At 41.0% G+C, this 15,532-nt stretch overlaps 1 protein-coding gene across 10 annotated transcripts in view; it reads right to left on the bottom strand.

Moving 5' to 3' along the window:
* caprin2 (caprin family member 2) overlaps positions 1-15,532 on the bottom strand; it is a 69,319-nt gene that overhangs the window by 37,581 nt on the left and 16,206 nt on the right. For all 10 annotated transcript variants that reach the window (XM_080190680.1, XM_080190671.1, XM_080190672.1 and 7 more), the window contains 4 exons: positions 14,977-15,055; positions 12,491-12,534; positions 10,397-10,504; positions 7,946-8,059 (listed from right to left, as the gene is read on the bottom strand). In XM_080190680.1, coding sequence (XP_080046806.1) covers positions 7,946-8,059; positions 10,397-10,504; positions 12,491-12,534; positions 14,977-15,055 — 345 coding nt within the window. The remainder of the gene's footprint in view (positions 1-7,945; positions 8,060-10,396; positions 10,505-12,490; positions 12,535-14,976; positions 15,056-15,532) is intronic.

The following is a 15,532-nucleotide window of genomic DNA, read 5'->3' as shown; positions in this document are numbered from 1 at the left end:
ATCGCCCATGAGGCCAGCAATTACTGACCACCCCAACTGCTCTAAAGATGATGAGCTGCCTTCTTGGACTGTTGCCGTCCATGAAGTTATGTACAGCCAATACCGTTAGTCAGGGAGTTCCAGGATTTTGACACAGCAATAGCAAAGGGATGACAATACGCTTGCAAGTCAGGATGGTCAACAGCTTGGAAGGAAGTGAACATTCTGAAGCTTCTGACAATTTAGTCTCCCAAGGAGCAGACAAGTATTCAACAGGAGCAGAAAGTTCAGTCACGACTCACTAGTTCAAAATTCCGAGAGCTATCTGGATCATCACTTAGAAGGGGAAAAAATGCTTAAAACAGAAATAATGGCATATCTGTTACAAGTAAAGAAAACAAAATGATATTGGATTCAGTGGAGCATTGCAGGATGGCTACTTTAGATATATATTAATTGTTTTGTGAGGTCATATACTTGGGTAGGAGGAATCAAAAGGGAGATTTTAAAAAGGAGAGACTGCAGGTGTAGTGCAGAGGGATCCAAGTGTTCTAGCACATGAAATTGCAAAGCTAGCAAGCAGTTAAAACTAGTTAAGGCAATCATTTTAGTCTTTTTGCAAAGGGATCCGAGTTTAAATTGTACAAGTTATGGTGAAACCTCACCTATACAGTTTTGGACCCCTTACCTTAAAAAGGGATATAGTAACGTTGGAGACAGTCCAAAGGAGATTCGCCAGGCTATTTCCTGGAATGAGAGGATTGTCCCATGAGGGGACACTAATTTGTTTGGGTCTGTCTTTCTTACAGTTAAGAAGGGGTGATCTTATACAAAACACTGAGGCAGACTTGACAAGTTAGATGGCAAGATGTTTTCATTAAATGGGAGAGTCTCAAACAAGGGCACATGCTCCAAGATAAAAGGCCAGTCATTTAAAACTGAGGTGCTTAGATTGTTCTGATGGTACGGAATCTCTGGAATTCTCTGTCCCAACGGGGATTGAAGGCTGGATCATTAGAAGAAGTATTTAAAGTGGAGGTGGATAGGAGGGATGGCACAGAAAAAAGGAGTCAAGGCCAGCATAGATAAGCCAAAATCATACTGGCCTACTCTTACTTCTATATGTACAGATTGCTGCAAATTTGAATGTTTCAGTTCTGACCAAACAGAAAAGGGTTCATGGAAGTGATCACTCGTTGTTACACCTCGTGCAGGGATTCACACCTGTCCTTCTCCACAAACAAGTCAACTTTATGAGCTGCACCATGTGGAGCAATGTATATGAATACTAAAACATCATGATGCCAATGCAGGAAAAATTATCCTGCTACCTTAGACCAAATACTTCAGCACAATAACCAGTTAATTCTCAGGAGCATTTGGTACCCCAAATGGAACAAGCACTCTAGGATTCACAGCACAAGACATTTTAAAATGGTGAGGTCAGATTCAGAACTTGAACTGCTACTGTATCCCAATGCAATGCAAGGGATGACAGTTGAACAACCCTGCAACAGGGATTCAAGGCTGGAAATTTATGCCCTTGAGGGCATTTAGAAGCATTAAATTTGGAGCCATGGCATTACAGTCATTGCCTACTCACCACCAGGAATTGTGTTCATCGGTAGTGGTGAGGAATGGGTGAGCTGCTCATCCATGGGTCAACTGAGGCCCTAAGAGGCCAATTCCTGCCACTGAGAATGCTATCACATTGGCAGGTACCAGGACCAAGTGTCAAGGCTGCCAAAAGAGGTTCCTCCTGTTCACACATCTCTGTCCAATAGAATCCCACTGCTGTAACCAGCCGCTGATTGGGTTTGCAGTGCAATTCAGCCAAGCAAGGAAGACTGATCCATCTTCAGGACCACCTGAGTAAAAGTTCAATACCTATGCAACTAAAGTTGCAAGGCTCCCAGTGAATTAACAGTCACACTGTATAAAGCACCAGATAATGGCCATCTTGAATGAGAATCTAATTCAAATGCTTTACCATCTCAATTTCCCACCAACATCTTGGCATTCACCACTGATGAGCAACTGAACAGGTGCAGTGGCTGGGACTTTTCAGAGGTTATCACCACCTAACTTTTCAAAGCCTGTCCACCATTAACAAGACAAGGATGATAGTATTCTATTTGGAGCTGCAATCATCCAGAAACAAACTCATTATCCAGAACAAAGCAGCACACTTGATCAACACCACATCCATCACCTTGAACAGTTACTATGTTGGAGGTGGAGACAGTAACTGCAGCATACACCATCTGTAAGATGCACTGCAGCAATTCACCAAGGCTCCTCAGACAGGACCTTCCAAACCCATACCCTCCACCATCTAGAAGAGGAATGGTTAAAGTGCTTGGGACCAAGTCTCCCTGCAACATCATTCTGATTTTTAATTACATCACTTGTCGAATCAAAAATGCTTTTCCATCAGCAACAAGGATTTACCTACACCTTTACTAATGCAGTTCAAGACCATCATCTTCAAGGTGAATTAGGGATGAGCAATACATGGTCTTGCCAATGATACTGATACTACAGAAACTGAACAATCCAAGTCTGCTTGAGCATAACCATAATGTGCAGATACCAGTGTTGGACTGGGGTAAACACAGTAAGAAGTCTCACAACACTAGGTTAAAGTCCAACAGGTTTATTTGATAGCACAAACCACTAGCTTTTGGAGTGCTCGTCCTTCATCAGGTGAGTGGGATTTCAATTCACAAACAGGGCATATAAAGACAAACTATTTACAAAATAATGGAATGCAAGTCTTTACAGGTAAAGTCTTAAAAAGGTACAGCCAATGTGAGGAGAGAGGGTTAAGCACAGGTTAAAGAGATGTGTAGTGTCTCCAGTCAGGACAGTTAGAGATTTTGCAAGTCCAGGCAAGTCATGGGGGTTACAGATAGTGTGACATGAACCCAAGATCCTGGTTGAGGCCATCCTCATTTGTGCAGAACTTGGCTATCAAATTGGTGCTCAGCGACTGTGTTGTCATGTGGTGAAGGTCACCTTGGAGAATGCTTACCCAAAGATCAGAGACCAAATATCTGTGACTGCTGAAGTGTTCCAACAGGAAAACACTCTTGCCTGGCGATTGTTGAATGGTGTTCATTCATCTGTTGCCGTAGCATCTGCATGGTCTCCCCAGTGTACCATGCCTCTGGACATCCTTTCCTGTAGCGCATCAAGTAGACTGCGTTGGCTGAGTTGCAAGTGTATGTACTGTGTACCTGGTGGATGGTTTTCTCATGAGATGGCATCGGTGTTGATAATCTTGCAGAAGCTGCTGTGGCAGGGTTGTGTGGTGTCTTGATCACTGTTCTCCTGAAGGCTGGGTGGTTTGTTGTAGACAATGGCCTGAGGTTGTGTGGTTGTTTGAAGGCAAGTGGGGGTGCAGGGATGGCCTTGCGTGATGTCTGTCTGCATCAATGTTGAAGGCTCTGAAGATGATGTTGTAACTTCTCCACTCCAGGGAAGTTTTGGACAAAGGGTATTCTGTTTGCTGTGCCCCATGTTTGTCTTGAGGTCAGTGTGGTTTTTCACTGTGGCGTATTGGAACTGTCAACTGCCATATCCTGTTCTTATCAGGGCATCTTTCAGCATCTGGAGGTGTCTGTTGTGATCCTCCTCATCTGAGCAGGTCCTGTGTATAAAGGAGGGCTTATCTGTAGGGGATGGCTTCTTTAAAAGAGGTTTAGGGAAGCTGGAGAAATGGAGCATCGTGAGGTTATCCGTGGGCTTGCGACACAGTGAAGTGCTGAGGTGACAGTCCTTGATGGAGATGTGTCCAAGAATGCATTCCATAGAGTAGTCCATGGTGAGTCTGATAGTGGGGTGGAACTTGTTGTCATAGTTGTTTCAGTGGTCAACATATGACAACAAAGAAGAAAATGTCATTGATGTATCTAATGTATAGCATTGGTTGAAGGTCCTATGTGTTGAAGAGATCTTGTTCAAACTTACGAAAGATGCTGGCATATTGGAACTGTGAATTTGGTCCCCATGGCTGTTCGTGTCTGAATGCAAACACACCCAGCCATCCCATCATTTGGGCAATGAGACCCTGTGCGAGAACCTCTGTACAATACAGAATGCCCTTGACGTTGTCAAAGAACCCCCAGCTTTAGTGACAATGGATGTCTTGAAACTGCCATCTTTGTGGGTGATGCTGATGTAATGTTGAGACATCCATTGTATCGTTGAGTGCTCCTGGTTCAACTGCTCCATGCGTGCTGAGCTTCTGTAGGAAGTCTGTAGTGTTGCAACAAAAGCTGGAGGTTCTTGTACAATAGGTTTATGTCCTTGACATAGCCGGAGAGGCTTTTGCACAGGGTCCCATTGCCTGATACGATGGGATGGCCTGTTGTGTTTGCATCCAGACAGAGTAGCCATAGGCAACAAATTTGCATCTCAATATACTAACATGTTCATGCATAGGTTTGAACAAGACCTCTTCACCACATAGGACCTTCAACATATGCTACACACTAGATACAATGACATTTTCTTCCTTTGGACTCAGTGAACAAATCACAAACAACTATATGATGACAAGTTCCATCCCAGACTACCATGGACTATTCTCCAGAATCGGTTGCATTCTTGGTCACATATCTCCATCAAGGACAGTCACCTCAGCACCCCCCCATATCACAAGCCCATGGATAACATCCTCATGTTCCACTTCTCCAGCTTCCAACCTAAACACGTTAAAGAAGCCATCCCCTATGGACAAGCCTTAGGATCTACTCAGATGATCACAAGAGACGCCTCCAGATGCTAGAAGATGCCCTCAAGAGCAGGATATGGCAAATCGACAGTTCTGACACGCCAGTGAAAAATCACACTGACCTATGACAAACACAGGATACAGCAAACAGAATACCCTTCGTCGTCCAGTACTTCCCCAGAGCGGAGAAGCTATGACGTCTTTGCTGGACTTTAACATGTCATTGATGACAAACATCATGCCAAGGCCACCCCCACTTCTTGCCTTCAAAACAACCGCACAACCTCAAAACAGACCATTGTCCACAGCAAACTATCCTGCCTTCAGGAGAAGTGACCACGACACCACACAACCCTGCCACAGCAACCTCTGCAAGTAGTACAGATCATCGACAGATGCCATCATCTTATGCGAAAACACTATCCACCAGGTACACAGTACATACACTTGCAACTCGACCAATGCTGTCTACTGATACACTGCAGGAAAAGGATGTCCTGAGGCATGGTAGATTGGGGATACATGCAGACACTGACCATGGATGAATGAACACTGCTCAATCACCAGGCAAGAGTGTATTCTTCCTGTTGGGGGAACAGTTTAGCAGTCATGGGCATTCAGCCTCTGATCTTTGGGAAACAGTTCTCCAAAGCAGCCTTCACGACACATGACAACTCAGAGTTGCTGAGCAGAGAATAGCCAAGTTCTGCAAACAACGATGGCCTCAACTGGGATCCTGAGTTCATGTTACATTATCTGTAACCCCTGCAACTTGCAAAATCTCCTGGCTGCAAACAACACTTCTAAGTTGTGTTTAAGCCTCTCTCCACTCACATTGTCTGTACCTTTAAGACTTGATTACCTGTAAAGACATGCATCCCACCCATTATTTTGAGTTTGTCTTATATGCCCTGTTTGTGGATGGAACTCCCACTACCTGATGAAGGGGCAGTGCTTCAAAAGCTAGGGGCTTGTGCTACCAAATAAACCTGCTGGACTTTAAGCTGATGTTGAGACTTCTTACTGAGCATAACCAAGCATAGAATCTGAGCATGAAACCTCCCAGTCACAGGTAGTCCAGTAGCATGAACCTTTCTGGAAAGAAATGCAGTTCAAGCTTCATCTTGCACACTCAGGAACAAATCACAAGATTACCAACAGTAAAGGTAACAATTTAGACTGCATGAGGGGAGACTGTTGATTGACAGGCTAGAGATGTTGCCATGGAGAATGCATCTCCAATTGAATGGTGGCTAACCTCCTATCCTTTGCAATTTTCCAATGGCTTGCTACATTTGGATTTGCAGCTGCATGCTGTGCCTTAAAGGGCTCCACCCTGCACTCAAATTTAACCACTGAAAAGCAGGAGCACCATTTCCTCAATGCATCTGCTGAAAACTCTGCTAGCGCTCTTTAGTACTCTATACCACAAGCTTCCCTTCACCAGTTAATATACATGTTGGGATTCCTGCAGTTCCACATGTTACAAGATTGGCCTCAATAGCAACTTCATAAATAGGACCTGAGCCGTTTGCTCTCCAGACAAGCTTGATGCTGAACGAGGGAGCACAAAACCATCCCACAGGATAATGGCCACCATGATCAGATCACTGTTTTGCATGCATTAATTGTCCTAAGGCTGCCACTTTCAGACTTGGAAAGTGCCCAGTTGACATCAAGAATACGGTGGAAGGGCAAGGTATCTCAAAAACGTAACAGGTGAAGTTAATTGTCCCATACAGTAGCAACACGAGTTGTATCCTCCAGTAATGAGATGCTGCCGTCAAGCCAGAAAGACATTCTATCACACAAGTAAGGTGGTCTATAATTCAGTTTTAGTCTGATGCCAGGAACGTGGTACGTACATCCCAACGACTGGTGGATCAGATCAAACTGCATGTCCTTTCAGCTGTTTACAACAGGAAGAACAGCCTATACCCAACTAGCCTGTGCCTATAAAAAACTTGAAACAAGTGTCAAAAAAAAAGATGTGATTGAATAACATTTGTTAACAATCCTGACTGCTTGGAATTACACTAAAAAATTAGTCAATCGGTATGGCTCATTTGGCATGCTAGAAGTCATTCACACAGCCTGTCCTTGGTAAACAGGAAAGGATGTCCACAATTTGTGCCTTTAACTATAGGGAACAACCATTCCCTGGTTCATTCTTCATGACAATGCACAGACCAGAGTCAACCTGATTGGTCTGAATTTGACAAAGCTTAGTAGTTAATGCTGCATTCTCCATGGCAACACCTCTGCCAGCATCCACCTGCCAAACAACTAGCACTCTACACAAAATGATTTGTTCCTTTTACTGTTGGCAATCTTGCAAACTGTCCTACTGAGTACAGGCAAAATACTTCAACAGCATGGCTCTTTATCAACACAAAATACTCCCTAATTGGAGCTGTCATTTTTGTGCGACTCAAGTCTTCTAAAGTTCAGGGCATAGAAGGCATTTCTCTGCCATTTACTCAATCCAGAAGGGCACCAATAATACCACACTTCAGAAGGCCATCCTTTTCCTGCCAAAGGGTATAAACTGACTTCATATAAAAGACAGTGAAGATGAAAATCAGATTTGCAAGAATTGGGAGGGATCCAACACAGCCAAGCTAGTTATTGCAGTGAGGTGATCCAGCTTAATGCACTTATCCATATGACATTCAGGTTCACATGCCAACATAAAAAGTAGTTCTACCTGGTTTACCAATGCTTGTGGAAATACACTGGATGCCATCTTGTGCTGAAGATATTTATACATATTCTTACTAATCCGTGAAAACTACAAATCCCTTAGTATTAAAAACAAGAACTAAGAGCTTGATTGAAATCAGCAAACAATTGTAACCTGTCAGTCAAGTGTAATGTGCACAAGACACCAACTCCATTCACTGTTCCCATTACATAATAGAGGCAGAAACCCATGTTAACTCCTCTCTAATATTCAGCTCCAAACTATTTGTGATTTGCATACAATTAGAAGTTATGGGGGGCATTTTCTACAAATATTAGTTTCCCACCCACTCATTGACCACCTCCACCCCCCCATCTAAATAATAGGTTAACAATTAATTTAAAAACCTTTCCCCACACAAATTAGAACGAGATGCTGGATTGCACTGTGCAGCACTTGCAGAATTACTCAACAAAACACAAGGTTTGAGACACATCTGATTAGAGGCTTTATATTTCAGGTAGTCAAACCACAAAAGCACTCACCTGATTTGTCTCCAAGGACTTTTGTGTTAAAGATTCACTGATGGGTGTGCTCACTTGGTACATCTGTGGTGGTGGAATGTATGCTTCACTTTCTGAATTGCGTGCAGCCGAATTCTAAGGATATAAAGTCAAGAGTCAAGCCCAGCCATTTTAAATTACTAGTCTTCCTTCATTATCAAAGGACAGATAGGTTGATGGGAATAGACAGGTAGGTAGCAGATGAAGCTCAAATGTGGAGATAAGTTCTTTTATTAGGAACAACATGGACAAAAATAAGGGGTGCAGGAGCAGAGGGACCCGAGTGTATATGTACATAGATTTTTGCAGGACAGGCAGAAGCAGCAGCCCCATATGCTTTATGACGTATATAGTACTTCATGCCCTAATAAAATCCTGAATACAAGAGGAAGGAGATTATGCTGAGTTTATAACAAGACCAGTTAGACCAGGCATGTACTATTGTGTACAGCTCTGGGTGCCATGCTATTAGAAGAATGAGAATACATTGGAGTGCAGAAGTGGTTACAAGAAAGTTATAAACTAGATTGGAGGGGGTTGCAACTGGGCTGTTCTCCTTGGAGCTGTGGCCAAGAGGAGATTTGATAGATGTCCAAATTCATGGAGGGCTGAACAGTAGATAGGGAGAATCTGTTCCCATTTGTAAAAGAATATAGAGAACACGAGGAGACAGACCAAGTGATGTGCAAAAGCAGCAAATGTGATGCAAGTACTTTTTCCATACAGCATGTGGTTCAGGTCTGGTACTTTCTCCATACCAAGTAGTTAAGGACTGGAATGCACTGCCTGACATGTGGGAAGCAGGTTCAATTGAGGCATTCAAGAGGGTAGATGATTTGAATAGCAACAGCACTAAGTTACGATATTCATTTGGGTAATTGATGCAGATGTGATGGGCCAAACAGCCTCCCTTCGGCCCCATAACAATTGTTATATCACTAGGTGTAGTTGCTTGATCAAATCTTGAATTAGACTTTTGGCATTCCATGAGCTTGCTATCTTGGAGAGGTGGAAATGCAAAGTCAACCATCTATCTCAACCTTAAGGATTTATCATAAAGGCAAACTGTGCATATTTCCTCCTTCTTTAAGGATCACAGTCAGTGACATTACTAGCTCTTTACCAAGTTTAATATGCAAAAATGATTTGGTTTACAGGAAGAAAAACAAATCAGGAATTATTCTATGGCATCAGATGTGAGCAACATGTATCCTGCACAAAACATCTGTGCAAATTACTAGTACAGCCACATTTGTAATACTCAAGTGCAATGTTTACTATCCAGTACCAATAGGGAAAAATCAAACCATTTTTAGAAATGTTGCTCCCCCTCCAAGATACAATGCCTTGACTGAACAAAGGTTGAAGAACTAGCAGTGATTAAGATTTATTTTCTTCAATAGACATGGTGTTTACACCAAATTCTCCTTAAACCTTTTGCTTCCCACTCTCCCAGTAATGCTCAGTTAAAAATTAAAATGTTCCTATAAGAAAAAAGGTCCACTAACATTCAGATGCATTAAATAAAGTAAAAATAGATTAAAATGTTACAAGACAAGCAGAGGAGTCATTTCATTATGACAATCACTAAAATTTATAAAGCTATGGTATATTGAGCACAGCTAGGAATCTGCAGGGGAAGGGCACAAGTATTACTAGGTCGGATTGGCCAAATGTCTTCCCTCCATCTCATTCCTATTCCCCAGCTCACTAAAAAGATGTGCCACATGGAGAAGCATAGCCTTCCTACTACAGAGCGAAATAAAAGGTAACAAACATGGAACTCATTGATGGGAGGCAGGACTTCTTGTGGTTCCAATATGTAGGTCAGAACAAAAGATTAATAAAGCTTTTTTTAAAAAAAAAACACCCAAGAAAAATTTTTTTGAAGCACCAACTTTTTACCTCAAGGTACAGATAAAATGTTAATGCACAAAGATAAATGTGTTTGCACTCTTATACCACTCAGTAGAGCACTTGGTACAGCTAGTCTATTCAGGTAGTGAAATTTTTTTTATAAAAAGAGAATTCTTTAATAATTGGCTGAAAGAAAAATAGGGAGGGTACTCTGGTACTTCATAAACAGTTCTAAAAACTTTTGACTCAGGAAATGTTGATGGTTCAAAGAATCAATTTCATAACACTATACTTAGTTAATTTTTTTGTGAAATGAAGTCTATTTATCAACTGATTGCATAAAGCTTTAACTAAGTGTTAACTTGATCCATCTTTGGAGAGAAGTTGATAAAAATTCCAGTCCAGATCACAAGGTGGTTGTATCATGTCCCTAATGTTTGTCTATTTGCAAACAGACAAATGGCAACAACTGTGTTCAGATTGTGGATAGAACAAGTCATGTCATAACCAGAGTCCATATCTACACTTATAAATTCATAAATGAGATAGACAGGGAAGTCAATTATAAAATCTCACCTGTGGTGTTTGCCCCGAAAGATCAGATGTGGAACCAGATAGTGAAGACTGGTCATCCGAACCAGAACTGGCCCCAATATTGGAAAGGGCACTCAATTCTGAAGCAGGCTGAGAGAGTAGAGGAGTTTAGAGTGGCAGTGCAAAATAAGTACAACAGGTTCTCCATTATCCATTAAAGTGATATTCCTGCGCTAGTCCAGTGACAACTTTACACAGCCCAAGCAATACTGCAAGAATTGGAGGTTCATTTGCAACACAGTTGAGTCATGTCAGCTATGTTGCAAGTATGGTGGCTCTCCATTGGAGTGTCATTAGGAAGGCTCTGGAGTCATTTCCTTGATATTGCTAATGATGCTCCAAATAGGAAAAAAGCAATGGGAAATTTGAGCATAATTGTTGAAACAACGAGCCATTTTGATCAAAATAAAATAAATTGGGATACTTTCCTGTGGTTGGGGAATCAAGGGGAAAAAAATTATACCCCTGAAAGAAGTGGCAGTAGCAAAATCTACAAGGATTTCCATAAATGTTTTCTCAAAAAGAATTATGGGAAAAGAAATTTAATGGGTAGCTCAAATTGACAGGAAATAATTGAACAGCACCATTTCAAAAGATACTAAACTAGGTAACAAGGAGATGTGATATTTACATCAAAATGGATCTAAAATTAGACAACTGAAATGCACTGCATTGTTATTGTATCACATATTGGCAGCGCACTGCCAATAAACAGTAACCTCAGCCTTTTACAAGAGAACCAGAGTCAAGGTTGTTTTCCCATATTAAAAGCACTTTTAACTTTATTGGGGAGAGTTGCTCTTCAGTCTAACATTCTTTTGAGTTACACTGAAGGGAAGAAATGATCAGAAGGAATCAGTTACTGGAAAAGGCATTGTTTGGATCCCAAAGGACACCGAATTTGTGGACGGTGGTTGTTCTCCTTCCAAACATCTGCCAGATTAATAGTGCAACAAATATGCCATCAGATTATACTTTTAGGGATCATTTCTACAGTTTCTTACTTTAAAAAAATGTATTCTAAATTGGTCTCAAGAAACTATGAGTCAGACAGCTATCCAGCAGGGGACGCCTGGAGATGCAGGAGATACATTGCATATCCAAGTGCTGCCAGGCTCAAGATTCTTGTGGATTCTTTGAAACTGTACACACCTTAGAAGCAGGAAAACCATACTCTTCTCTTGCTGCCACACCTCGTACTGCACATGGCAACTTTAATCACTAAATTGTGTTAAGAGTCAAGGAGTTTTACTGAAAATCTGTTTGAAAAAACTTAGATCTAATGTGATCAGAATCCTGTCAAGTCAATGTTGAGATCCTCAAATTTTATCCTTTAATAAGAAATGTTCCCATACTCTACCCTCTGCAGTGAGCCTGTGTTTAATGAGAGAGTGGATGGGGTTTGAACATTTACCCCATCCACCCACCCCAGGGGAAAAAAAAAATCACTGCACAACTTGCATAAAAGATTTTGTATACCATTTTTTCATGTTCACCAAAAGAAGCCTGGTTAGAATCTTTGATAATGTTGCTCCCAGTATTTAAAAAAGTTGTCAGTTTTGTGGATAAGGTAGTCTTTTAAATTGTTACAACCAATAGGGAAGTGGCACTAGAATTGACTGCACGCTGATGGGCCATAACTGTCTGCAATAGCAAACAAGCTCCAAGGTGACAAGGCCCCCATTAGCACAGCAGCACTCGAAGTCAAATCTCATCTCATAAGCCAACCATCTCTAGCAAGAGTTTGTACAATTTTTCCACTTTATTCAAATAAGCCATTACAATAGCTGCTCTCAACGTACAAAAGGAACATCTGTACGATAAACAGTCATGGCACTATCAGCTTCAGTTGAGTGGTGCACCTGTTAGCTATATGCTTACAGGCTGTACAAGAACTCATGGTGGCAGTTAAATTGCCAAGTTTAACATGAAATACTCAACTTCAAATGTCCTCCAGCTGTCACTAGACAGCATTTGGAAACTGGCATTCTAATTCCCAATGCAGGGCAGAGGAGCACCACAACATTCAGCATCCACAGTTCCAAAGTCAGCCAAGTGTAAAAAGTTAGTTCTTACCTTAGGTGGGGATGGAATGGCTTCAGTCTTGCTTTGTTTTGAAACTACCAAGAAAAACACATTAGACTGGCTGGCACAGAAGACAAGGAAACTGCTCAGTTTAAATGAAAAGTCCAATTTATAGTTATTAATGATGAGTCATGAACTTAAGCCTCTAGAGAAGATGAAGACAATTGTGAGGTGTGAGGATGAAAGTGAATGAAGCAATACCAGATTTAATTCACACACTCCAGAGACTGGAACACAAGCTATGCTAATCTCTGCTGTACTATCGACAACATGTTTGTCTTCATAGTCCCTATGGAAAGGAACCATGACACTAGCAGGCAAGTTTGCCTGGCATCACAGCCAACATTTAAGTTTCACATAGTGGACCCTGCTGTGCAAAAACTGGCTATTTTCTAGCATCTACACTTTAAAACAACATAATGCTGCAAACAAACAGGTCTGGTAACATCTGTGAAGTAATAAACTTTAATTCACTCTACAGAGTGATATTGCCAGACCTGGAAAATATTTTCAGCATTTTCCATTTCTCAAAATTTCCTATAATTGTTATTTCAGTTCTTCAAAAATTCCTTCATTGTAAAGTACTTTAGAACAGAGGGAATGCAAAGGTCATGTTGAGGCAATTATTTTCTTCCTCCAGCACTGAAGACACAATACCTTAGGTAAACATAATGTGGTTCAGTCGTGTCCAGTGCTCTCAATGCATCCACTGCATTGATATGTAATTACCATAGCTGATCGAGGGAATAGTTAAGCATGCTTTAAATATTCTGAGCATCTGAGGGATTCACACTTTGTTTGAAGAATTTAACCTCATGTGCAAGTTAGCGAATAGGTTCAAGATGCATCAGGTCATGTTTGAAGTTGTAAGCATGGAGACCATTAGGAAATGAACTCTACATGCACTCACTACAAAAATAGCATTATAATTAAATAGTGTACCTTTTCCTTCTGAGGGCTAACAATCAAGAACAAATTGTCAAACTTCAAAGGACAATACAAAATGCATACTTTAAAAATTGGAGGAAAAATAGCTGTTAACCTTAGCCCCATAATAGTATTATGGGACTAAGATGATCACTAACTAGTGCCTACTATGTAGAAAAGCAAAATACTGCCGATGCTGGAAATGTGATAACAATATTGAAAAACTCAGCAGTTCTGCTCGAAATGTCAACTTGTCTCTTTCTCTCCCCCCTCTTCACAACAGAAGATTACAAACACCCCTCCCCCACAGATGCTACCAGACCAGCTGGCATTTTGTTTTTTTAAATACACAGCGTTTGCTGTTTTACTATTAGCCCACAGTTTCTTTGAAAGACTTGACATTTTAATCACTAAAGCATTGAGAATTGTCCAAGGACTACAATTCTCAAATGTTAACACTTGACCAAGAGCTTAAATCAAAAAGGTTAGTTATAAAATGACATCCTGAGGGGAGGGAATACTAAAGCATGAGGCCAAGTTGTAAAACAGCCAGAGGATTATGAGAGGTCACGTCAGAGGGAACAGAGATCTGGCAAGGGTGGAGCAAGTTTGTGACAGAAGTGATTAAGCAATGGAAATTTTAAAAGAACATTGAGGTACTGGGGGCACAAATTTTTTAAAAGTCCACAAAAACATAACATACTGAGAGCTACTTTTTAAACAAAATTACATCTGTCTGACCCAAGAGACTTCTTACTGTGTTTACCCCATCCAATGCTGGCATCTCCAAATGATCTGTGAAGGGCCAGGCACTTGGGCTCACCAATATTCAGGAAATGCAATACAAGACTACATCCAACAGTTCCACTTCAGTCACATGGGAATCAACAGCTAACAGTCAGAACAAATTTCTCTCCTTGCAGCAATTCACTAAAAATACATTAGGAACAAAATGCTCCCCGGCAAGCTATTCAATTAGTGCCGAGTGGTATTTTCTCAATTACATCTTCATCTGAAATTCTCTTTAGGCTTGGTCCGTCTCAGTTAAAAGGACAAGAGCGAGCCACATCTAATTTTTCAACAATTAAATCCATCTGGTCCAGTATATTATGTATGGACTCAGTTTCTCTCTCTCTCTACAGATTGCTGAGTTTTCTCAGCATTGTTATTTCAGGTGTCCAGCATTTTGCTTTTGTTAAATCCATTCACTAGCCTGAAAACTGTTGCAACAATTCTCCAAAAGTTGTGCCATTACTAAATCGCAGATCTTGCCAATGCTCAAACACAAGCCCTTCTGCTTTTCTCTCATATACATACTTCAAGTGAACAATTTCTGATGCCAGATGTCTACTAGCAAGTGTTAACATCCATTAAAAGTTTTAAACAAAATGCCTTGCTTTAAAGCTCTTACAACTCAAAATCCAACTTCAGATATCCAAGCACAAGTATAGCTTTAAATTAAAATGGCTGCATGTTGGTTACCTTGCACAGTAGATGGAAGTAGTTTAACTGAGGTCCAATAATAAATCTTAGTTAGAAAAGCACCATACCTGCAGCGTTGAGAGAAATTGCTGCCTTTTGTGATCCAATAGCACTTTGTGGAGGGGTGTCAGAATCCAACATGGAATCCTAGAATTGTAATAACAAAAAAGTTCAAATTGACTAGAAGTTCAAATAGACTAGAAATTCAAATAAACTGAGTACCACAACATTCAAATTGTTTAATGCAACAGGATGGAAAGCCAGCAATTATTAGTTCATTAGATAAGACTACAAAACTAAACAAAGCACTGATAACTGGTGAAGTGACTTGAACAGGTTTTCATCCTGGTCACTTGGCCTTTAGCCAAGCAGTGTTCCATTCCGTTAATAACCAATAATATTCAGCACAACATTTCTGCACTGAGCTTTGGTAGGTGATGGAACACTAACCAGTCGCATTTCCCATCATTCTTCCTAGCTGCATCCTGAATTCAAATTAGAATGTGGTTAGATCTTAGCTGGAATGTCATTGAAGGAAAAAACATTCCAGACTAAGGGATTTATTGGCCACCAACAACAGCCCAAAGTGATGGGAGCCACCTTGAACCACTGAAGGTCATGTGG

The sequence above is a fragment of the Carcharhinus amblyrhynchos genome, chromosome 6, assembly GCF_965287045.1.
Source record: "Carcharhinus amblyrhynchos chromosome 6, sCarAmb.v2.hapA, whole genome shotgun sequence".
NCBI classification, from domain to species: Eukaryota; Metazoa; Chordata; class Chondrichthyes; order Carcharhiniformes; family Carcharhinidae; genus Carcharhinus; species Carcharhinus amblyrhynchos.
This window is presented reverse-complemented; position numbering and strand designations above follow the sequence as displayed.